At 46.1% G+C, this 25,851-nt stretch overlaps 1 protein-coding gene across 1 annotated transcript in view; it reads left to right on the top strand.

The window, feature by feature from the left end:
- The window catches only part of LOC133352492 (ephrin type-A receptor 4-like), a 152,847-nt gene that overhangs the window by 6,854 nt on the left and 120,142 nt on the right, over nucleotides 1-25,851 (top strand). Inside the window, exons 2-3 of the mRNA XM_061568169.1 lie at nucleotides 6,945-7,611; nucleotides 10,373-10,377. Of these exons, the coding sequence (XP_061424153.1) occupies nucleotides 7,011-7,611; nucleotides 10,373-10,377 (606 nt within the window). The 5' untranslated portion in view covers nucleotides 6,945-7,010. The remainder of the gene's footprint in view (nucleotides 1-6,944; nucleotides 7,612-10,372; nucleotides 10,378-25,851) is intronic.

The raw sequence follows: 25,851 nt of genomic DNA, 5'->3' as shown, positions 1-25,851 counted from the left end.
AAATTTTTTACATTTTTAAACTTAGCTTTATGTAAAACCCCCACCTCTCGCTCACTCTCTCGCTCACTCTCTCGCTCACTCTCTCGGTCACTCTCTCGCTCACTCTCTCGCTCACTCTCTCGGTCACTCTCTCGGTCACTCTCTCGCTCACTCTCTCGCTCACTCTCTCGCTCACTCTCTCGCTCACTCTCTCGGTCACTCTCTCGCTCTCTCTCTCTCGCTCACTCTCTCGCTCACTCTCTCGGTCACTCTCTCGCTCACTCTCTCGCTCACTCTCTCGGTCACTCTCTCGCTCACTCTCTCGCTCACTCTCTCGCTCACTCTCTCGGTCACTCTCTCGCTCACTCTCTCGGTCACTCTCTCGCTCTCTCTCTCTCGCTCACTCTCTCGCTCACTCTCTCGCTCACTCTCTCGCTCACTCTCTCGGTCACTCTCTCGCTCACTCTCTCGCTCACTCTCTCGCTCACTCTCTCGCTCACTTTCTCGCTCGCTCTCTCGCCTGCTTGCGTTTCTCTCACGAACAGCACGAGCGCGCAAATCCACGGGCACCAGTTTCTGCGCGTGCCAGGCTACGGAGCGCGACTTTCGTCGATTTTTCGGTTGCGCTTGACGGCTAATTCGCCTTCGGGGGGTGGGGGGGAGGGGGTCGTGAGTACAACGGCCGAATGTCTGACAAAGCAAAGGTGGGTTGGGGTGGGTGGAGAGGGGAGGGGGCGTGGAGGGAGGGAGTCCTGCTCGTATAAGCCGCTTTTGAGTGAGGCACCTGATATTCCCAGCGCAGCCACACCGGCGCGGTTAAAGGAGACGGCGCTTAAAACTCCCTGGCGCTGTGCGGAATTGATACCCCTTCGCCGGGCGAACGCTGGCCCGTGAGCGCCCTTAATCGGCACACGTGTAACAGAAGCCTGCAGCTTCCAACGCGTGGAGTATGAGCGAGCGAGTGCTAAGCCGCGAGGGCTGTTATTCATACGGGGGACCCGTTGTTGCACACGGACACGATGCCACTGCAATGCATTTATGGTGCATTACAAGTCACAGCACTTCTCTGCTACCTGCGCCTGCAGACAACGACACTTTATATGCGGCGGTTAAATTGGCTCTCGGGGTAGGGGGTGCAGAGGAGAGGTGGCACGGTGTTTACCGCACCGCGCTCTGAACCTGACCTCCTGAGTTTAATTCCCAGCCGCGGCTAATTATTAATCAGTGGCGAGTGATATAAACTCTCTATCTTCACCAGCTTGCACTGACCGGCGGGGTGAAGTATGGTCAAACAAGCCCTCATGACTGACGCAGCATGGGTAGGCCTTCATCCAACAGCGAATTGGCGATGGCCTGTATTTGTTAATTGTCCTACAACCAAATGACCCTGCATCTTGTTCTTGGATCTCTGAAGCTAAGCAGTTTGACAGCCTGGTTAGTACTTAGATGAGGGACCACCAGGGGCTTGCGATGGGGCTGTATGGCGGCCAGGAGATGACAGTGTTGAGCATCATCCCCTCGTATATGTGAGTTTTCTCATTTAAGCCAACCTTCCATTAATGACATTGACCAAAGATCCCAATGCAGGACCCTCTTGCAAAGAATCCTAAGACTCAGTGGGGGCTTTCATAAACAATCACTTGGCATGCACTAAAGCAAATACTACATAATACACAGTGCACTCTGAATACGACTGTGTGGCATAAATAATGATGATGTTTGTTGCTCATAACAGGCACCCGGTATCAGTCTCTTAACAATTAAGCAGTGCCCGTGAAGATGGAGATTATTGCACCGTGCACTGCCCGTTGGGTCCCAGTATTGGCCACAAAGCACTTTCGCAATCACGGCAGCTCTCTTCCCCTTCAATTCCCACGCACACGGAGGGAGGAGGAGGGGGAGGTGGGTGTCGCGCACGCTGCTTTAGCAGACGCAAGCGTGACTTGCCTTGGTACGTGCTGAACGGAATCGACTCGTCACCATGCCGCATGCCGGGTCGTGCAGAAGAACTCCTTTCTCATCCGTGACCCTTGTTATCTGCAACAGGGGCTGTAGTGTCTCCACGGAAACGTTTTACCGTCTGCCCAAGATATTCTTACTAATGTCCGGAATTCACCGCAGTTTTTTGTACAATTCTGATTCGCCGAAAGCGCTTCCGATTGTCCGCAATAATTTGTCGTGTGTGAGTGGAGTCGAGTGTCAAATCCGTCCTGTTATCCGGAGCGGGTAGCCCGCGACTTTTGTCTTGTCCGCGTTTAACGTTTTTAAAAGTTGCTTCGTGTAGCCCAGGTGGCCCTTGCAAAAGAGGCGATCTTTCACGTGTGTCAGTCCACCACTTAGCCATAGTGGATGACGGACGTTATATAAAGTCATCAATAACCCCCCCTCCCCGCCCACAAAGCATTTCCATTAAATAACTTTCAGTTATGAATCGCTATATAGTCACTGCAGGTTCGTGTTATTTCTTTCTTTCTTTGTTTTCCCCCAGAACAATTCAGAGCCTGAGTACGAGCGTGGAGACTTGTGCACTGGGAAACAAGCAGTGTGAATATGTCAACAGAACAGCGTTGTTTCCCCCACCCCCCACCCCCACCCCCTTCATTCTGAAACCACGCTCTCACACGGAGAATTGCACAAAACTGAGCAGATGGAAATTGCTCCTTTGGTATTTAGGCAAATTAATTGGCGCATTGCGCAGTGTTGACACGTTAAAGGGGGATTCGCAATCGCAGCTGCCGAATCTGTTCTGCTACTTCGGTATTCCAGATTGTGCGTGGGCACGATGTTCCGGTTTGTTGCCAAAGAAGAAGTTTTAGCTGGGACTCGGAGCTTTGCCATATCCGCACGGAGGGCAAGAGCTCACTGCACGCGTCCTGGCACGGGCTACACACAGACGAACACGATCCCTCCCCCCATTAGACTGGGCCGACCACGAGGGCATTGTGTTGTTAGGGAGCGCATATTATTGACAGCGGAACTACACGGTTGGATTGGCGGGGTCAGTGCCATGCCTTCTCTGCCTTGTCTCCCTGGCACTAATCGATGCCTCTACACCACCACACCAGGTACTCATTTAAGGCTGAGTTGGCCTACGCTTGGCCCCGGCATGGCCAAGAATATAAATTGGGTTGACGAGAGATGCAGCCCAGGGCGCTAACCATCGTGCCGCTGTGGGTTTCAACAAAAAATAGAAATAATGGTTGACGTGAAAATTAATTTGGACATGCTGCTAATATCAACACAGGGGAACTGCATCACTGCACATGAACTAATATTATACAAGGTCATGCCCATACGAGGACAAAGATCCCTACTTAGAAAGTTGGGACAAGTGCTGTTAGCGAGACGCCTATCAAGGCCGGCAGGGCACATGAGAGAGCGGTGTGGCCAGGCAGACCACGGCCCGGCCACCTTTGTCTCCCCTAGCACTGATGTTTACACATCCCACCAGGTGCACGTATAAGGCTGGGTCTACCTGGTGACCGGTTCATACATTTGCCACTGATGCTACCTGCGGTCGGGAATTCACTTCAGGTCGTGGGTTGCATTGTGCAGTCCGCTAATCACTCCGCCAGCGCTCACCACACACCGACATGGATTCTGATTTATGCTTTTGCAAAGACAAAGACTCCCTGTATAGCCTTAACAGACTTTTGGAGCAAGTGCTGCGAACGAAGTGGTGGTTGGCCAGCACCATGCCCAGCCGCCTTTGTCCCCTTAGTGGGGATGTTTATACACCAAACCAGGTACTCATTTGAGATTAAGCCGTTCTAGGGAAGGCCCAGGGCCGGGTCAGGTAACAGTCACCTGTCTTGGCCGTGAGCGGGAATAGAACTCGGGTCGTCGGGTTCGTAGAGCCTGCGCGCTAACTACAAGGACAAAGATCCCCCATATAGCCTTAACAGACCATTGGGGCAAGTGCTTTTTAGCGAGCACACACACTACCAAACCCCACACAAACACACACACATGCGCGTGCACACAAGCTGGCATTTTTACGCCCGACCGCAAGAGACACGCCCGCCACCCCGGTTTCCAGATAATTGCCCACTGCTTGGTTTCAAACGGCCAGACATCAGTCCAGGCTAGCTTGACCAGACCCTGGCCCGGCCGACACAAGCAAGGCTTGACCCCGCCAGTTGCTCCCGCTAAGCTGTCGGATTAGCGCTAATGGCAAAGTTCCGCCGGGCAGAGAGCTCGCTCAATTTGCCCATCTGCCGCTCAGACTCACTGCGCCCAGGTCGCCCAACACGTGCGCTCTCAAAATACAAAATGCGAAGCTCGCTAAGTGCCGCCGTTGAGCAACAACAACAACAACGAAAAAACGGGGGGCTGCCAAATAGAAAAAAAGGGTGGGGGGGGGCTGCCAAATAAAGCAGCACTGTTTTGGACACAGGGCGTTGTCACGTGGCGGGTGGAGGAGCAGGGGGGGGCATTTGTTTAAAAAAAAAAACGTGGGGGTGTTTAACGCCACCGGCGCGAGGGGTGTGTGGGCTCAGAGCTAATTATCGCACTCAAATCGTTTCCTAAATATTTTGTATTTCGAAACGGCTGGCTTGCAAACAAGTTGAGTCCCAAAGTTAATTGCGGCGTTGAAAACCGCGTCCAGGTGGTCTGGGATTTATAAATACGGGGATAAATGTGCAAACAAGTTTCCGCACATTGTCAATGTGTTTCACCTGCATGCAAAATGTAGCAGAATCCATCATACGGCTCAAGTTTGGTCCAAGAATTGTGCTAACACTGTTGGACATCGCTGTCGGACTGCTCTCATGGGTATGAATACTAGCATGATAGTTTTTGTGATATTAAACAAAAAAAAGTCGTCTCCTCTATTCATTCAAATAGATGTCAGCGACGAGAGGTGTAAGCGTGCATGGATTAGTATCGCTTCCTAATCTTACGATGCACGCGTCAAATCAGGAGTTGCGACGACCACAATTCTTCGATCGCATGTTGTTTGTAATTGGTTCGAATGACTTGGGCAGCCGTAACTCGCCGCTATGTCCACATACAATGTGAAAACATAAGTTGGTTCTTGAATCAAATCGCAACCTGAGCAGTGAGTCTTTGCACCAATTCCCGGACGCATTACATACAATCAGTTATCTTCATATTGAACAGCATTAAACGTTCAGTGATAGCGCATCTCATATGCTGTCTGAGCATTTGCAAAAAAATTGGTTATTGCAATAATTTTCATGTAGTTCTCAATTGCATTAAAAAAACTCACTTTGCATTTACTGTGGATCATTACAGGTAAAATGCATAGAGGAGTCAGAACTCTGTCCAGTATCTCCACGTGGAAAGCGGTCCAGAAGTTGTTCTTCTGAAACAAAATTCGTCCGAACAACTTTGCTCTGGAAAGCCAAAAGGCTGACGGACTACAATAGTGTGACCTTTGCATAGAGACGCAGAGTGGAGATACGCTGTAGCGTGCCCTCATCCCCGTTTGGTCGCTACCGCTCACCACGTTGTGATGAAGAAAGAAAAAACTCTTATATCGAACTGTGACCCTGAATCGCAACAATTTGTAAAATTGCTGGGAATCGTTCAACCTTCAGCAAGGCAATTTTTAGACACAATTCACATGTGTGGGTGTCTGAGTGCGTATTGCCGGGCTACTCTATATTTCAAGTATTTCGAGTTTGAAAATTACACACCACAACGTAATTGTTCGCGGGGTAATTGCACTGCTCATATAATGATACTGACACTTGGGGTCTCCCTCTCAAAAAGAGATAACGAATCTCAATGAACTACCTTCGAATTAAAAAAGTAACATATTCAATTCGAAATGCAATATTATATTCAGCCAAATTTCTTAGATCGCCCTTCCACTGACCACCACAGCAGTATGAATGGGTAGACCGCAATGAGTCGAGGGTTATGCAGCCTGTGGTGAGTTAAAGTGTGGGTACTCACACCTCTTACAAGCTATCTGGCCGTTGTTTAAAAGGAGGCCAAAACACCCTCTTGAAGGGTTCTCCAGGGATACCTCAAGAGGAAGCACATCCATAAACCATCACGCAAACTCCGGTCATCCTCACAGCGGCTTTTGCTTTGCCATCCAACAAAGACGGTCACTGCATCTCGCGCTTTCAGATGCGTTTCTGCGGCCGTCTGGAACGCTCTGCCTTCCGAAATTAGAAAGCCACTGGAGCTATGCACCTTTAAATCCAGATTGAAAACTCGTCTCTTGAGAACTTTTTTCGTGTTTATTTTGTTGTCCTTCACCCCGCAACTCCGATTAGCACGGTATGGCTACGTACAGTGCGAAAGAAGTGCAATACTGTATTCATGCATACATCCACCAGCAGTAGTGTGAGGAAGTAATTGCATGGCTGCGCCTTCACCGGTTTCCCTCTTCTATTCAGCGTTTTGTCGATTATTGCTATCTAGAAGGTTTTTTTTGTCTGTAAGTTGACAAATTGCCAACGTGAAGTTTGCTGTCAACAAACACTTATCAAGAAAAAAATGTTGACATTTTTACAAACATTGACATTTTGACAGTGCAGTTGCTGCGTGTGCCGATTTATTTCGTCGAAAGCTTTAATACATTAGCGCTGTCCATCTGTCTGTAACATAGGGTTCAATAACTCTCGTCAAGATTTTAGTTTGAAGGTGTGTTGTTGTAAGAGGCTAATATTACATAAAACCAACAAATAATAGATTTAAAGGGTTACCCCGAGCATGGCGATAACAAATCAGCGATAATGGGGGAGCGCTCGCAAGCGCTCGCTTGCCTGCAACGTCGTTGCTTGTGACGTCATCCCGTGACATCACACGGCACACGCCCTGTGACGTCAACTAGTTTCGTGACCCGGATGGCAGCGTTATCGTCTCTCGTTGACATTCTTTGCGATGACAAAACGCACGTCGGAAAGTGTCACAGAATCCACGCACCGTGTGCTTGAATGATTTTTCGTCCTCGATTGCGTTTTTTTTTCTTCTTGTTTTGACAGTGGGAAGAGATCAGCGGCTACGACGAATATTACACCCCCATCACCACCTATCAGGTCTGCCACGTGATGGAGCCAAACCAAAACAACTGGCTGAGGACTAATTGGATTTCGTGCGGGGGCGCCCAGCGGATCTACATCGAGCTCAAGTTCACGCTCCGCGATTGCAGCAGCATCCCGGGCGTGGCCGGGACGTGCAAGGAGACCTTCAACCTGCACTACCACGAGTCGGACAGCGACTCGTCGGCTCACGTCGACGAGAACCAGTTCTTCAAAATCGACACCATCGCGGCGGACGAGAGCTTCACGCAAGTGGACCTGGGCGGCCGCATCATGAAGCTGAACACGGAGGTGCGCGACGTGGGCCCCCTCGCCAAGAAGGGCTTCCACCTGGCCTTCCAAGACGTGGGCGCGTGCATCGCGCTCGTCTCCGTGCGCGTCTACTACAAGCGCTGCCCGCGCACCGTGCGCGGCCTGGCCGTCTTCCCCGACACGGTGACGGGCGCCGACTCGTCCTCGCTCATCGAGGTGCGCGGGGCGTGCGTCGACAACTCGGTCGAGAAGGAGGCGCCGCGCATGTTCTGCAGCGCCGACGGCGAGTGGCTCGTGCCCATCGGGAGGTGCGTCTGCGGCCCCGGGTACGAGGAGGTGGTGGTGGGAGCGTGTAGAGGTAGGCGCTGGATCTGTGAGACGAGAGTTTGCGTGTGTTTCTGTGTGTGTTGTGTGTGTGTGTGTGGGGAGCTGTGGTGCAGTGATTGTCGCGCTGCACTACGAACCCGACGGACGCGTGTTCGATTCGCGCTCACGGCCAACACCGGTGACGATTTTCTGAATGGGTCTTGGGCCTCCCCTACGACGACTCAACCACAAATGAGAATCTGGTGCTGTGTGTAAAAACATCGCCACTGCGGAGACAAAGGCGGGGGACCATTTGTCTACGTATGTCTGTGTGGGGTCCGTCTTACATTCCGGAGTGTCTTATAATCCCGAGACTACTGTGTGTGTGTTATAAATGGGTACGTTCGATGTGTTGTGAAGTGTTCGTGGTGCGTGTGATTGGGCATCAGAGGTGGTCGGGTGGCTTTAGAGGGTCAGAGCACTTATCCGGTCCCGATGAGGTCTTGGATTAAAATCTCGGTTTCACCCATAGGTGATTAATCTGGGCTCCCAAGTGGAGTGCGTTGAAGGTCTTAAGACAATTCACCAATCATTACAAGCAAAAAATGAATCCCAATAATTTATTTTACGTTTTTATAAGGTGCAGAAGACCAAATAAAGGTCTTCAGAGTTCCGTACAGATAGAAAAAAACGATCCAGTTCATGTAACATGTCATAGAAAATACCTAGTTTTTTTCATATTTAAATGGGAGAATCTCAGCATGTCATACAAAATACCTATTTTTTGTGTTTATATTTAAATGAGAGAATCTCAGCGGTCAGGCACAATACTTTCGGCAGAAAATTCCAAATCTGAGTTGGTCTGCCACCCAAAAACACTCTCTATTGAAGGGAACACTTCATACAAAATGAGAGGTTATTTGTGAAGAGATCTCAGAAGAATGTCAGAAGAAGTTTTATGGTATCCACTTCCTCGGGAAATTTTATGGCACAAACCTGCCAGAATTATGAACCGATACTTTGTCTCGTGACATGAAACTGACGGCACAATTGGAAGGGCATTGGAAAAACGGAAGAAAAAAATGCCCATACAGGTGGCTGGGTGGGTCAGGAGGCTGATCATTGTGTCAGATCAATGAACCGGTACCTCTGAGATTTAAGTTTAAGCCTTGGATGGAGAGCCCACGTAAAAAAAAAAACATGTTATCTCGTCCAGTGGATTTGTTGGTTTCAGCCAGGTCATCACTGGCTGCTCACAGATACCAACAAATACAAGCAAATTATAGTTTTTTTACACTTTATTTTCTTCATCCCAGCCACGAGGGATCAATATAGAGCAGAAGACATGGGGTTAAGCACCCAACCACACGTGTAAGAGCAGAAATATTATGTGGATTTAGCATGAGAACTATTGAGGACACGTCGGAGTCGTTCTGTACATTCCATTCAGGGATAATCACCTCGTATAACCCACTGCTCAGGTGTTTTAGAAGCGTTGTAATTGATGGTTTCACTGCACAGCTCAATGCCAACAGTACAGACGTAATTTAATGTGTGAGAAAATCCATAAATGCTCAAGGAATTGGCCAAGTAATTCCAAGAAAGTGCCTCCTTAAAACATTGCCTCAAAACCAAGTAAGGCAGTCGTGGTGAAACAAGAACATTTTATTCTTTCGCAGGTTATACCGCGCGTTGTTGTTCGGCTATGATGTCCGACGTTTCACTCCACGTTCTAGGGAAACTTATTTTTTCTCCAGAAAACTTTTGACGTTGGGATATCGTGCCGAATGGCACGCGGTGAAACCCGAAAATGCGTCGGAGAGCTGTTCAGCATGACCATGAAACTTTATGTTTTCATAGAGCATTTTTTTTTACATACTGCATACAGTTCATGCTACTTAAGCAGTGTCCATTTTGCTAATGTAAATAAAATGGTGCTCGTGTAAATAATTTTGAAACGTGACAAATTATTGCACCACGTGCATGACCCGCTTCGTCCTGGGCAATACTTTAATTGTGCCGAACGACTATCTCCCAGGAATGCAACCCCACTATTATTAAAAGCGTAATTGCATTCCCCCCTCACATGTTATTGCGGCAAATGTCACCGCGAGGCTGTGTGGGAATGCACTTCACAGTTGATGCGTTAAACGTGTTCATTCAGCCCAGCTTTGCCTGCAGAATGTTGTGTGCTCTGCTGTATCAATAGAGCAAAGTTCTCATGCAACAAGCACAGATGGATTGGAGCTGGTATAACATTGACTTGTGCAGGGAGTGGTGGTGCAGTGGGTAGTTCTCCACTTTGAATCTGACTTCCCGAGTTCAATTCCACTGCCACGGGGCAGTGTAGATAATTTGTTGTGGTCTGCTTAGCTTGCACATTCCCTCCCTGCAGGGTCCTGTCGCTGCCACCCACTGCCAACTGTCTTGGGCTGTGGTCATCCGTGTAAAAGAGCTGGCTTTGCTCATTGGGCCTTACCAGCTGACATAAAGCCTGAGTCTGACATCTAACACCAGCAGCAAGCGATATCTTAAACGACCGTGGGCTTGTTCGCTTTCACCAACCCGAGCTGAGCAGCACGGTGAATATTCTTAGGTTTTTTCGGTAAAGTCACGTAGGTAAAAAGTTACAATAAAAATTAATAAAAGTAAAATAAACTTAAAATAAAAATCACGACGTTTCGGAGGCAACACAAGCTTCCGTCTTCAGGTGGAACCGTCACAGCACGATAGCTGTATCAAGTGATTGATACGATAGCTGTATCAAGCAAATGCAGCTATCGTGCTGTGACGGTTCCACCTGAAGACGGAAGCTTGTGTTGCCTCCGAAACGTCGTGATTTTTTTTTTACTTTTATTAATTTTAACTTTTTACCTACGTGACTTTACCGAAAAAACCTAAAAATATGAATCCTTGCAGTCACGAAAGCTTAAAATCTAGAATCAGCACGGTGAAGTTATGGTCGAACAATCTCCCTGACCACGCATACGGTGGGTTGATGCTCAGCACTTCCAGCTCCTGGGCACCTCACAGCCCTGTTGCTAAAACACCAGGCAAGTCCTAAGTGGTCACCAAATCCAAGTACTCACCAAGATCAGCCCTACTTAGCCTCCTCGATCTGCCATCACTGGGTGCAGTTCGAGCGATTTGGTCGTGATAGTGTTCACCATCCCACAGTAAATATCATTGGTTGTTTTAAATTGTTTGGAAAATACTTATACGGTATGTTTTTTTTGTATTGCCCTGTTACATGAACTAAGCGAGAAGTTGTACGAAATTGCAGGAGTGATACTGTGCTGCTCCAGATGGACACGTTTATTATTATTATTATGCACCACAATACACCACATGGCATTTCTCTTTTTTTTTGCCTGCAGGGAATAGTTAATATAACATTTCTCAATTTATAAAGTTCCTGTAAGCCTCAGGGTCCCTTCCAAATACACCTTTAATAGTCATATATTATTTTATACATGTACCGTTTATACCCCGCGGATACTGGGGTATAATTTGAGGGGCATTTTTCCTATTCTGCTTTTACCTTTAGGGCGTATCCAGTATTACAAACTGATGTATTACTCTTTTCTTCCTTGACATTTTTCAAGAATTCTCTTTATTTCAGGGGGATAAAAAATACATGTATCGGGGGGGGGGGGGCCGGGAACCTTTACTTTCATCGCAAGGAATGTTCTGTAAGGAAGGTGGCATTGCAAGACACGTTGCCTATTGTATACGTTTCCTTTCAAGGCCACAGTGTTATTGAAGAACAAGTTGAGGTTGTTTTTTTTTTAATACATATATACAGAAGATGTAATCTCGTCGACAAAGATGCTCTTTTGGCCTCGGTAAATTGTGCACGGTGCCTTCTCTTAGTTTGGCGAGCATCTGTGACAGGCGGGGAAGGCGTTGGGAGTCAACGCCTCGCTTGGCTGCCTTCGTGGCTCTTAGTACCGCGCTGACGTTGACCGCATCACCACGACGCCGGGTACTCATTATAGCGCCGAGTTGTCTAAAGGGGTCACGCACCCCTTCCTCGCCCCCCCACTGCCCCACGCCCCCCGGTGCGCACGGCCTGAAATCAAGCACAGGTCACTGGGAACCAGTAACACGGTTTTGCAAATGATACCGCAACTCACCAATCGTTTTAGAACAGCGCGCTGCTCAACGTGAGCAGCGTAGGTTTAGACGATTGCGTGAACGCAGCGGTGATCATTGGCGATCGCGTGAACAGATGTTGCTGGCTGATAATATCTCAAGAGTATGACTCCAACTTCAGTAAATTGCTCAAGGAAAATATAGACCTATGGGTAGCAAGGAGAGGTATTCGTTCATATATTGTATAAAGGACAATTAGTGTTGCCTTGCAGCAACTACATTTTTTCCCCCAGGGTTTAATCTTGACAAGTGCTTGGATTGATGAAGACCAGGCTAATCAAACAGGTGTAGTAGGCTTCGTGGGCAATAGAGGGGGCAGTGGAGCAAAACCAACTCGCCACTTTCATGAACCGGCGGTGACCAGTGTGCTATTATGAAATTTAACACGTGTGCTTTCGCGACCAATACTGTTCATAATAAAAGTTATTTCGGTAAATATAAATGTGTCGTTAAACCCACCACCACCCGACACAGCCAATCAGTAAAGTTTGTCACGTACACAAAACGTGCCAATTAGTGACTACTTCAGTGCACTGGTGTGTTGGAGAGTAAACCCACAGCATTTGCAATTTGAGTACGGCGTTTCGCTGGTAACTACAACAAGAATTTGTGGCGGAATTGCTGAAATATCTCTCACGGCCCACAAGGCGTGGTAAGAGGCCCTCATCCAGCCACGCATCGACAAAAGGTGCGTGGACATGTAAACCACACACGCTCAACCATATCGGTGACAGCCCATCGTGGCTATGTGTCTATGTGCCCCCATTCCTGCACTCGTTTGAATGTGGCTCAGCTACAGGACTGAGAAGGACACATATGCATCAAGCGGAATGCTCGCGACAAACTCGTCGTGAGAATGTACTGAAACATTGCTGATTGGGTAAAGGATGGCTCCGATTGGAGATAATCATTACACACTTAATAACCGTGGTGGTCCCAATAAACAATGATTGTTATGGTGAAAATAAAATAAACGTACTGCAGTCGCAGCAATTGCCAGGGAGTAATTGTTCGTGCACCACGCGTTATAGGCGTATGAAGCATTGACATTCACGATTGCCATTGACATCGGGACACATGCTTCATGTTTCGATTTGAAGCTTTCGTGACTGCAGGGATTCATCTTCTTGGTTCTTTCGGTAAAGTCACGTAGAAGAGAAATAATAAAATAAAAATAATAATAAATATATATAATTAATTAATTCTCACGACGTTTGTGGCCGAAACGTCGTGAGAATGATTTTATTATGTTTTATTTTTATTATTTTATTATTTCCTTTCTACGTGACTTTACCGAAAGAACCAAGAACATGCTTCATGGTTACTTCGTCGGATTCCTCCGCGATAGATACAAATTCTGATTCCGATATTTGCAAAGGTAAAAGTGCAGCTATGCAATGTATTGCTCAAGCCACCGATGGAAAAGGGTCCTTCACTCGAGTGAGACCGAGAGCCACTCCGCAGGGTAATAGGCCTACTCTTCCACGCCGGCGATACATCTTGGAAAAAGGGTACCGTACCCGCACTTAACTCCATCGCATGCAACATGCCGATCAGCTAACCACTATGGATAGAGACGGATGAGATTTAAGAAACTTGAGCCGTTGTTTGAACGGCCGCACAAAGAGAGTTACCGTACATCGAACCGGTGACCTCTGAATTGCAAGTCCAGTGTGCTAACCAGCGCATCAGAGTAGCATCTTAACGGCTAATACTGCATACCATATTTTCAGATGGTCAGCGATAACCCGTTGACTTTCCACAAATACACTTGGCTGGCATTGAGGCCTAAAGAAAACAAAAAGTGCAAACTTTAACTCAGTCGTTCGGGACTAAGGCCCAACAAAATCCACCACCACTACAGAATTTGTTTTACTCTTGCAAATGCACTCGGCGTGCGCATTCTCGTGCCCACGAGCACCCAGAAATGCAGACTGAGCCCCGTACGTGCCTGATTCTGACAAAGACAGATTGCTGTTTGCAAAGACTAAACCCTCTCCCCTGTCAAGCCGATAGAGGGATGCTTGATGAGTTTAAATCGGTATTTTCAATGGACATGCAAACCTTCGATTTAAAGCTTTCGTGACTGCAGGGATTCATCTTCTTGGTTTTTTCGGTAAAGTCACGTAGAAGGGAAGTAATAAAATAATAAATTATTATATTATATTATTATATTATGTTATTATTTTATTATATTATTATTATTTTATTATGTTTTATTTTTATTATTTTATTACTTCCCTTCTACGTGACTTTACCGAAAAAACCAAGAAGATGCAAACCTTCGTTAGTGAGTGGATGCAACGGCGCTCGAGGGAGCGAGGCGTTCCTTTTTCCGCTCGCAGCCGTGAGAGTCGGGACGTCCGCTGTTCTTCACGCACGACCTTACGCGACTTTGTTTTACTTTGTTGGAGAGACGCCACGAAGCGAAACTTGCTCTCACAGAATAATGAACTTCGGGGGATTTCGCTCGACGGCACCTCGAGAAGGCATTTCAGCCTGGCGGCGTCATGTCGCTATAAAGCAGTGACAGAAGTGAATGATTAATGAAAACAACATGTCAGTTCCACTGCCGGATGAAGCTCTCGCCCATTCTACAATTGGTCGCGAGGGGCAGGTGACCATTCTTCATCACACTCGCCAATGCCGCATGACGGAGAGAAATAGTCACCTTTCGCGTTCCCACTAAACAAGTGTTTAACAGTTTAACACGTCGTAGGCTTTCCCCCCCAATATCACCCATAATACAGGTTTTTTTTGTGGGGGGTTAGATCGCGTAAATATATAAAAGTGTCATTAAACCCACCACCACCCGACACAGCCAACTAGTAAGGGTTGTCACGTTAACAGAACGTGCCAATTCGTCACCAGCACAGAACGTGTGTAGTGTATAGTGTAGTGTATAGTGTAGTGTATAGTAGTGTAGTGTATAGTAGTGTAGTGTATAGTGTAGTGTACAGTGTAGTGTATAATAGTGTAGTGTATAGTGTAGTGTATAGTGTAGTGTAGTTTGTAGTGTATAGTGTAGTGTACAGTGTAGTGTATAGTGTAGTGTATAGTAGTGTAGTGTATAGTATTGTAGTGTATAGTAGTGTAGTATATAGTGTAGTATACTAGTACAGCACACCGGTGTGTCGGAGAGCCAAGCCACAACATTTACAATCTGAGTACGACGTCTCGCCAGTAATTACAACTAGCTTCATCAAGACGACAGCCAGACAGTTGTGGCTGTGGCCTGATGAAGCTAGTTGTAAAGAAGTGTTAACCGCTGTGCCGCGTTGAAACCTGGACGTGGTAACTGGAGGCCCTGTTCCAGAACATGTTGGGGGCCTTCGCTGCTTTTCCTTTTTTCCCTGCATTCACTGCTCAACAATAGTTGTCTATTTCCTGCGTTTGTTTCCACCTCGCCCCAAGGAAAGCGCACGCAAAACATTGTACAGTTTCTTGCGTCGCGAATTTAGGCGGGCTTGACAAAAGTGGAGGGACACGTGCTTGTACGCAACTGTGACGGGTCACAGGTTCAGGGAGGGGAGCCCCACCCCGCACCCCCCCCCCCCTTTCGCAAAATAAGGGGGCCATCCATTTAGTACGTACGCATGGAGGGGGGAGTGGGGGTTAACCCAAATGTGTACGCTTGCATATGGGGGGTCTACTGGCAATGCACGCATAGGAAACGGGGGGGGGGGGGCGGTGAAGCCTCAATAATAATGTGTCTACATTGGCCTTCAAATGAGTTAGATAGTCCGGCGGTGGACTATCTGTTTTCTTAAACACTTTAATATTATAAATCCTTGATCGTTTCTGCGTGGATTATATATCGGCCGTTCTGTAGGATTCGGGGGGGGGGGGGCGTCAGGCGTACGTACGCAGGTGGAGGGGGGGTGTAAAAAGTACGTGTGCGTACAGGTAGGGGGGGAGGGGTCAAGTTTTGACAGATTTTTGCGCACCTACTAAATGGATGGCGCCTATGTTGGGTTGTCTATCTCGGTCACCTACAGAATTTCATTCGTGAGAAAATAAATTTTCGGCCGAGTCTCTGCCTCCCATATGCGATGTTCGCATACGCGTGGGCACGGTAAAGATATTATGACACTGGGTACAATCTAGTGCCAGGGAGAAGCTGCTCCCCTATGGTTATGGTGACGAGGAGTGGGAAGAGGTGGAGGGGGCTCCAAGCCAACGTCGCTGCGGGGCCGACCTGTGTGTACAGACCCTGCTCTTTCCACGGTTCAAGTTGGTCTTGCATTGTTTTTCACGTACAATGCACAATTGATTGTGCTCGCGTGTGCCGTGCGTCGTCCGGTATGCATAATGTTTTGCGCAGACGCCAAGTAAAATATTGACCTTGGTGTTCCGTCGGCCGATAAATAGGTTATTCCTTGGTTTAGCAGAATGTACTTTTCAATATACATGCAATGCTGTTATATAATATGCTGAAGCAGCGCTTTGTGTTAATAATGTGCATATTATACACATATCAGCCTTGCTTTTTTGCAGACCTAGCAACTGCACTTTATTAAGAGGCTGTCTCTGATTCAGAGCGAGATAAAAGGTTAAATTTATTGCGGACTATTTTAATGGAAGGAACCCGGCAAGTTTTAATGGGCACGTATTTGGAAATCACGGGTTACATGGTACAGAGGGATGTAGGTGCCTTGTGACCCCCATTAATTATCTAAAACGTCTATTTTTAAAGTAAGGTTTATTTAAAACAAACACGAATATGCAAAGGAAAACTAAAAATATTAGGGTATAATTAATTGGTGGGGTCACAATACATTTGGACCACCACCCTGTACATCCAGTAGCACTCCTGGATGACCGTAGTTCACCAACCCTGCCTGGTCAGTGTGGGGTTGAAGGCCAACACCACGCCCGGCCGCCTTTGTCTCCACAATGGCGATGTTTACGCATTACACCAGGTACTCATTTGAGGCTTAGTCTACCTAGGGGAGGACCAGGACCGGTTCAGATAATCGTCACTTGTGTTCACCATGAGCGGGAATCGAACTCGGGTACCTTGGGTTTGTAGATCAGCGCGCTAACCGCTACACCACCGCTCCCCAAAGCAGCCGACAACACCTGCCTCATGTACATATTGCAAAGTATTGATGAAGTACCCAAGTTATTAGTAGACACAGGAGGGGTAGATTAGTGTATTATCTCCAATTTAATTCGATTAACTGTTACGATCATCGGTCATAATTTGGTTAAAGAATTAACTTTTTTTTACATTTCAGTGAATGGTAGCGCCTCCCTATGTGGCTGCAGGAGTGATGTGAACCCATTGGATGCAATGACATGTCAAACTGTCAGCCTTTCATCAATCCAACCGTGTATCATAAGTATCGTAATGTACAAATAAGTAGACACGTTTCCATTGTTTCATCAGCGCATGCTTTTAAAAACCTAGAATTCTCCATTCCCATTGCCACGCATTCGCACAGTATTTTATTTTTATTGCAAAAAAATGTTCAGGTGGTGAGGTGGGCAACGCGATGGCGAGATGTTAACTCTCTCGCCTGGTGTACAGGAGGTCGTAGGTTCGGTCCTCCGGGTCCCCCCCCCCCCCCCCACATAGAAAATCGTGCACCTAGAGAGGCTTTGACTACCGCAATAAATGTCCACGCGATAACCCTCTTCGTTGAGCTATCATTTGTGGCCAGGTAGTTTCTGAAAAAGATCTACATAGCTCAGTGGGTCTTACCTGGTTAAACAAACAAAAAAGTGGTTATTTAATTGCATTGCAAATTCCCTTGAAGCTTAATCTCAACAGTATGTCTCCCGTGCATGCTGGGAGACGGCACAATATACATTATCTGGCGGACTTTTAGCACGAGTAGCGCTGCTGCTGCTGCCACTGCTATCCCCCCTTGCTGCCCATCGCCACACAAAGAGATATCGTCAAGTGCCTGCGACGGGCCTCGCGCAATGTTATGGAAACAAATGCGGCGTGGAAACCAGTCGAGAGCTCTCTAGGAAGCACTCAAGGGCCCCCACAAGGGTGGAATTATCAGTTGGGGATGGGAGACGACGAGACGACGGAGATAAAGAAATAACAATGCAACATTTTCTCCGATAAGCGGGATCCAAACGAAAGGGCGGAGGCTCGAGGAGAGCTTCTAATCCCACCCCAGGAAGAAGATGAAGGAAGGGGGGGGGGTGAAACTGTTACGCTAGGATGATGTTTACCTTGGGTCTCTTTTGAACAACGTTCTCAGCTGCAACTGTCTCTCTCGCTTGTTTACTTTGGGCCCCAAGAGATTATGCGGTCAATAACAGTCCGGGGGAGACAGCAAGCCAAGAGAGAGAGAGACACTTCTGTTGCAATATTTCCGCCCCCATTGTTTTGACTGGACCGGGTTTCAAAAGGGGGGAGGCTTTTTTCGTGTGACGGCGCTGGATTCGGACCCAGGTGGTTGGTGTCTGATACAGTTGCTGGCTTGTGGGGCTGTTAAATTTGACTCCGCTTTTCCCCAAGTCTTTTTGTGTGTGTGTGTGTTGTTGTTCTCGGGAAAAAAAGTGTTAACAGCTCCAAAATGTCAACCGCCGCCACCGAGCGCAACGCGTTATGAGAGATGTAAAGAAAGACGCCTTGGGCTGAGGGATCAACTGTGGGGTTTTAACCTCTCCTCGGAGTTTCTATGTTACGTGCTGTGTTGCTAATACTGCAGGTCTGTTGACGCGAGGGCGATGATTCACGCGGGCGGTGAATGCCCGTTCGTGTACGGTTCTTTTCAACGAATTCACCGATACGTCTCTTCTCACCAGCGTAAGGAAAATCATCAAGTTGCTACATTTCAACCATTTTGTCCATATCTCAGTTTCATTTATTTGGTATAGCCCCGTGAGCCATTCGGCTCTTGAATCGGGTGCAACCGCAACAAACAAAAATCAAAAACATGAACAAGAAAACATCTTAAAGTGACTGTGTGACTATGTTCAAACAGAAAATCCAGGGAAAAACAGCAAAAAAATATTCCAAAAAAAGCACCGTACACCAACGCTGTGTGCAAAAATCCCAGTGGGATGCAAGTCAAACAACAACAACAAGACAACAATATTTGAAACTGCACCACCATCGTGGTGCACCCATTTCTAAATGCGTACACCATTCATAAAACGGGTGTACCCATTAAGGCACGTGTACATTTCCATTCGTAAATGGAGCGCCACATCGATGCATGCGGAAACCACAGTAAGTCGATCGGAAGCTCGCAGCCTGATGCGGTAAAGTGTGGGCATTGCCACCTCACCCGAGACGCCCGGTGAGAATGGAAGAGTAGGCCAAATTACGCTCCAGTCGAGGCCCTTCCCGCGAGCAGTGGCATGAGCAAATGATTGCTAAGCTGAACATTTATAAAGAGAAAAAAACTAAATGCTTCTTACAGTTCAGCAAAAGAGTCATCTTTTTATCCCATTCCTATGGGGGAGTGCGTTCCACAACAGAGACGCATTTCCACCCAATTTGATGCACACGCCTGTTGGACGTAGATATCCATAATACAAGGGTGGGTTTTTTTTTGGGACGTAGATAATTGTTGTAATTGTGGCCGCTCCAGCAGTTGTACAATGAGTGTGGCCAAGTCGTGGAGGGTGGCTAACATGGGTAATAGTGATAACCTCACATTAAAAGTGAGCTTAGACATTCAATGAGCTTGTTTTACCTGAACGTGTGGCAGGTGTGTTGTTTATTTATATGATAGATGTTTGTTTTTCTCTACACTATTAACTTCCTTTCTTTGTACAAGTGACAAGTGGGTCGGGCAAAATCGACTATAAATATCTATTTCATGGTAGGGGGATAAGCAGAGGTTGCACAGTTATAAGTTTTATTTTGTGTTTGCTAAATATTATCATAATGCTCAATACCTGTTTCTGACTACCTTGCCGTACAAATGCATGTATCACTGCACCAGAAGTGCTTTTCATGCACTGTATCTTATGCGCAATTAGGAACATCTCATTCGTAATTAAGACCAACCATGTGTTCCTGTGTTAGAGCCAGTATAGCCTTCACACGAAACAATTACATTTTCATGCAAAATCCAATTTATGTTGTTTGTTGCTACACGTTTTTTATTTGCGCAGTGGAACTTGAATGCGATGGCCTATTTATAGAAAATCTGAGAACGCAGAGACGGGGTGAGGAATGAGGGGAGTGGGAAAGGCAGAAGAAAGAGAGGAGACGGTGTTTTTTTAAATCAATAATTTCGATGTTAAACATCTGAAGGTGTGGAATGCATCCAAGGGAGCGTCAATTGATGAGATGGAGCGATAAAATCAGCTCATGTGCAGATGCTAGGTGGATTGATACATTACAGAACCATGAAATGTAGAAAGATATTTTGAGGATTACGCTCTGGGTACAACATTCTATCCAGTGACAAACATAGCGTATGTTTCCCCATACGTATATGTACAGAACAGTGAGTTCCAACTTGAACCTGTGAAAATCTCGTGCCCGACATTAATCGTTTTAATAAAAACACGACACAAATTCAACTATTTTAGGCTAAGAATTAACCATACATATCTGAGGCTATGAAAATATGACGTGAAACAATTGGAACTTTGCTTTAAATAAAAAATAAAAACGCTAAACGTCCCTCGGCTTAACACTTTGCTAAGCAAATGTGTACTCTTAAACAACACAGTCTTTACAAAGCTAACAAGAAATCAATGGGACAATATTATCTTAAGTTGGCAGAAGGTGTGGAAGGTAAAGAATGCAGTTAACAGTCCCGGTTGTGGCGTTGACTTTTCAATGTCTTGTTTGGCTAGGTTCCTTCTGCTCTGATGGCCTTGGCGATTATACGAGGGATATGCCATGGTAATGCCGTCGGTGGTGCATCCTTAAATAAGTAATATTTAAAAAAAAAACGCTTTAATGAAATGCACCGTACTAGTAATGGAAGAACTCCACAACTCCAGGAAATGGCCCCGAAGCTTGCCATAACATAAGGGACCGTGGTCATTTACAGCCAACGACAGTTGACCGTGGACAATTAGACCCAAACCGAAACATAACATATATAAAAAAAAAAAGTTTTTAAATATGTATTTATTTATTATGATAGAATATAGTATTGTCATCAGTATGACATACGTATACCAAGTTTGCAGTCGATACCACATTGGGAAGTGGGCAAAAATTGAGTTACAAGATTTGAGGATACAACAACGACAACAACAACAGAGTGAGTTAAATAAGAGTGTGTAAAAAAAGATGCATCCCGACCTGCTTGATGCAAGGCCATGATTAAGAACTGTCCGTGCAGATCTTCTTGGATTCTTTCGGTAAAGTCACATAGAATGGAAATAATAAAATAATAAAAATAAAACATAATAAAATACTTTTATTTAATTATATTATTATATTATTACATTATTTCATTATGCTTTATATATGTTTATTATTTTATTACTTCCCTTCTACGTGACTTTACCGAAAGAACCAAGACGATGAATCTCTGCAGTCACGAAAGATTTAAATCGAAAGTTGTCCGTGCAGAGCCACATGCTGCTCTCACGTGCTGGATGCTGCACGGTAAAACGTGTGCATGGTCGCTCCACGTTCAGTTGATTGCGCGACACAGTCTGAAACACATCTCGCCTAACAACATACGACGGCTTGTACACAGTGTTTTTATACGGAATTGACACTGACCGTTGTAAAGTATTGTAAACATATATATATAATCATTATCATTACCAACACAGCATATGGGAGAAGCCTGCATCCGTTGGCGCATATGATAATGGCTGGAATTTATGTTTATATTTAAATTTATAGTTCCGCTTATGGCCCTAAATTGACATGGATGCAAGTACATTCGTGCGTATTCCGTTAATAAAAATATAAACAAGCAAACGCTCACAAACGTATCATTCATCGCCAACTGCTAATCCCTTCCACCAAGCTCCATAATCCGACAATAGCGACATGCAAGAAAATGTGAACAAAAGTATGTTGATCCCCCCACCACCACCACCTCTTTACATCAACTGTTTAGCATGATCATTTATATGCATACTGAAAGGGACACAAGGGCAATGGGGGAAAGCATGACAAATGGGTGTTGAAACCATAAAAGATTTAACATTCATTGGTGTCTTATCTTGCTTGGGACAGGAGCTGGGTTTACAGGATAAATAGCTTCATTTGGCACAGCCTTGCTCTCACCCTCAGGGAGGGCGATCCCAACCTGGGGTGGGCAGCGGGGAGAGGAAAAAGAACAAGTGATAAATCTGTCTTTTCTGCGTACAAATTGCTCCGCTGTGTTTATCCCATCTCGTCACCTTACGGGATTGCTCGCTTGCCTATTGATTGACTTTAGTAACAAGGCCCTGGCCCTCTTTATTTTTTTTTCGTTCGTTCGCCGCGGCGGAATGCCACCACGAACATTGTACGGCCGGTCTCCTCTCAGAGCCTTTGGATTCCTCGCCCCCACCACCATCACCACCACCCAGCGGCCCCACACCACCGGAACAAAACGCCTATTTGTGCACCATTCCATCCCAGGGCCCCATTAGGCCCCCCGCCTCCCCGCCCGCCCCCAAACATGCGGCGTGTTTGTTACTGGGAGCTTTTGTGCAGAAATGGGAGAAGCTCTCTGTCGGATCAGGAGTCAAGTTACCCATTGTAAATAATTCCACCTTTAAAAGTGATATTTATTTTTGGAACTTTTTTTTTGCTCGCTTCCCCGGTGTTGTGTGTTTGTGTGTTGCACGGGACGGACAAAAGACATTTATTTTTGCGCTGCAGTGGTGCGGCAAGCAACGAGTGTGGCTCTTTATTTGAGATGTCTTGAAGACTATGGGCCACGCCACATGCCTGGCGTCGTGTTACGAGCAAAACGGCTCTGAGAAATGCTTTCATTTCCATACATTAAGATCAAAGATAAAGGGGCAGCCTGGAAATTGCTACTGATGGACGATCCTCCCCACTAGAGGGAGCTTTAGACAGCCAGTCTAAGGGTATATTTAATCTGTCTCAAAATTCTAGATTTGAAGTTTTCGTGACTGCAAGGATCCATACTCTTTGGTTCTTTCGGTAAAGTCACGTAGGTAAAACATAACAAAAGTAAAAAATAAAATTTTAATTAAATCACGACGTTTCGGGCGCAGCACAAGCGCTCGTCATCACGTGATACCACCACAGCCAGAAGCAACTGGCTGTGGTGGTCCCACGTCGTGATTTTCTTTTTTACTCTTATTAGTTTTTTACCTACGTGACTTCATCGAAAGAACCAAAGACGTCTGTCTCAAACTGGCAAGACGTCTTGAAATAGGTGGACGTACTCACGTTTTACCCTACCATACGCAATCTGCTGATCGACTGACTGAGATGCAACACTTTATTCTGCTGGGTGGACGAGAGGCAGGTGAATTTAAGATATTTGTCGGTTTTAGTTTTGAGTTTAGCTTATAGTTTATAGTTTAACTGCCAAGCCAGTGGATTGACTCAGGGACCTCTGGACTGCAAGTCCAGTGTGCTAACCATTACATAATGGCAGTATTCCCATAAATATTGATGTTTGTTTTTTAAATACCGCATATAGTATAAAAAAACAGAAAGGATAGCAATTCCAGCAAAATATAATCATTTTTGTTGTTAAATTTTTTAATTTGGTGGTTACCATTGATACAGAAAGGTAGTTTTTTTCATGATGGCATTGTGTATCCAAATGTCCCTATGAAAAAAGCATAACCATATCGTCCGCGTGACAGGTAATCGTTGACATCATTAAAAGTATAAAAAAACACTTTTGGCAAAATGTTTAGGAAAGGTTACCAGAGATATTTCAAGTCAAACTGTCTGAACAATTTTGTCAGCTAAGGCTTGTGATTACAGTGTCGGGAGTGAAATTCATTTCTGGATCAATATAGCAGCCAGTCATAAAGTTTTTTTTTTTAGAAATGAAAAATGAATCAATTTTAAAGCAGCACCGATTGTGGGCTTTTTCGATCAGTGACCCCGCCGGTGAGATGACATTTCATTGTCACCCACACACTCGTTTGCATTTTGAAGAGAAAAGCATCACATTTTCGATGTATATTAATGGCCTTCAAGTAGAGATATAGCATATTTTTCCCCATTTATTTATATATTTCTTGGGGAAGGGAGGGGAGGGGATGGAGATTGCCTGGAAACATCTCTCACTGTGAACGCAAAGATAACACAAAATGCCAGTGGCAGATTATGATGCGACCTATTCAGGAAAACGGACAGCGTCTGACTAACACATTGTTAGTGTCCCGAAACACATTATTTTTTGCACCACTAGATAGGGGGGAAGCTCTTCAGCACATCACAAAAGTGACACGGAACCAGTCTCGACACCCCGGCGAAACAGATTTTGAAGCGTGACATATACCGTCCGCCCCCCGGAATTACCCGCAGAGCCGATAAGAGGCAGGCCAAAAACAGAGCGCTTAGCCAAACTCTTTTCTGAGTGCCCTGAAAACCACGTGCACGTGGGAACTTACAATCCCAGCCGCCAGGGGCACAGCCAACGTGGGTGTCGTCGAGGCTGATCGGACTCCCCCCGCCCGCCTCCCAAAAAAACATTACGCTCAAAAATCATGATGCCAGCACGAGGAGGTCGTCGGGGGCATCTCCAGTGTCTGCCCGTATCAAGGCGACGTCAACGTTGATCCGTGGCACGGCGACGACGGAAACCTTTTACGTTCACAGCGGGTGCGCGCTCAATCGGCTTCAGTGCTCCGTCGGTAGCCAAGCGGTTTTGCGAAGATGCAATGTAATTGCAGTGCAGCAGAATGCCACTTGTCCTGACCCAGTCTCTAATCTAACGAATAACCACCGGGAAGCCATGCACTAGCTGGACTACTCACACCCCCCACCCCCCTCCCCCCCAACTGCCCTGGCAGCAAACCGAGTGCAACTCCAGGCACTTTGCACGTCGACAGCTTAAATGGTATCCAGGACCTCGCCCGCGTCTCTCATGGGTCAGCTCAACCCAAAATGAGTGCAGTTATAGTACTTGGTGCGGTGTGTGACCATCGGCGCTGAGGAGGCTACAGTGGCTGGGTGATACCATCCTGCATGGCTTACAACAGGTGCTCACCAAAAGCATGAACCCAAAATAGTGTGCACGCACAGCTGGCTACGTAAGAAATTCAACATATATACATTAATTTTAACACGACGGCTTTCGCGACCAATATTATCCATACGTTACTAGTTGGCTGTGTCGGGTGGTGGCGGGTTTAACGACACATTTATATATTTACGCGATTTAACCCAAAAAAAGCCTGTGCGATGGATATCTACATTCATCTTCGTTTATTTTATGAGGGAATAAAAAAAATGTGATAAATTAGTGTGCTTTCCAAAGATCCTAAGCAATACTCTTTGTTTTTTTTTCCGGTAAAGTCACAAAGGTAAAAAATAAAATAAAATAAATTAAAACAACTAAATTCTGGTAAAGTCACGTAGGTAGAAAATAAATAAAATAAATGAAAACAACTAAATTCAATCACGAAGTTTCGGGCGCAACACAAACGTCCTTCTTCAGGTGTTGTTTTCATTTATTTAGTTAGATTTTTTACCTACGTGACTTTACCGAAAAAAAACAAAGAGTATGAATCGTTGCAGTCACGAAAGCTTCAAATCTAGAATCCTAAGCAATGTCTTCCTGACAGCTCCAAATCCACATATTTCCAATGCGTTTAATCGCATCGCTGAAGATTGTACACTTAAGGAGACAGAAAATAACGCTTAGCGTTAAGCGCGTTGCACAGTAAAAAAAATGTGGTGAATAAGAAAGTGATGTTACCGCTGTTTGGCACACAGAACGGGTGGGATGTTGAACAGATTGACTGGAGTGAGCTTGGCACGGGGTGGGGGGGGGGCTGCTCTTTTGGGAACAGGATTTCACCAGCTCTGAAGTGCACTGACCATGGAAATAGCAGTGGCACGAGTCATCGTGGCTAGACAGGGCTGTCAGTGGCGCGTAGGCCGCAGCAAGGATGTCGGCATCTCATTAGCAATGAGTCATTGCATTTTAAACTGAATCTGGTCAAGTGCCACTGCAGTTGTGTTTGTGGCTCACCGACAATGTTTCTACTTGAGATGGACTTAACATTTGTGGAGTAATCGCTTTTTTTTTCC

Source organism: Lethenteron reissneri, chromosome 40 (genome assembly GCF_015708825.2).
Source record: "Lethenteron reissneri isolate LAM-NWPU_2019-01 chromosome 40, ASM1570882v1, whole genome shotgun sequence".
Classification (NCBI taxonomy): Eukaryota; Metazoa; Chordata; class Hyperoartia; order Petromyzontiformes; family Petromyzontidae; genus Lethenteron; species Lethenteron reissneri.
This window is presented reverse-complemented; position numbering and strand designations above follow the sequence as displayed.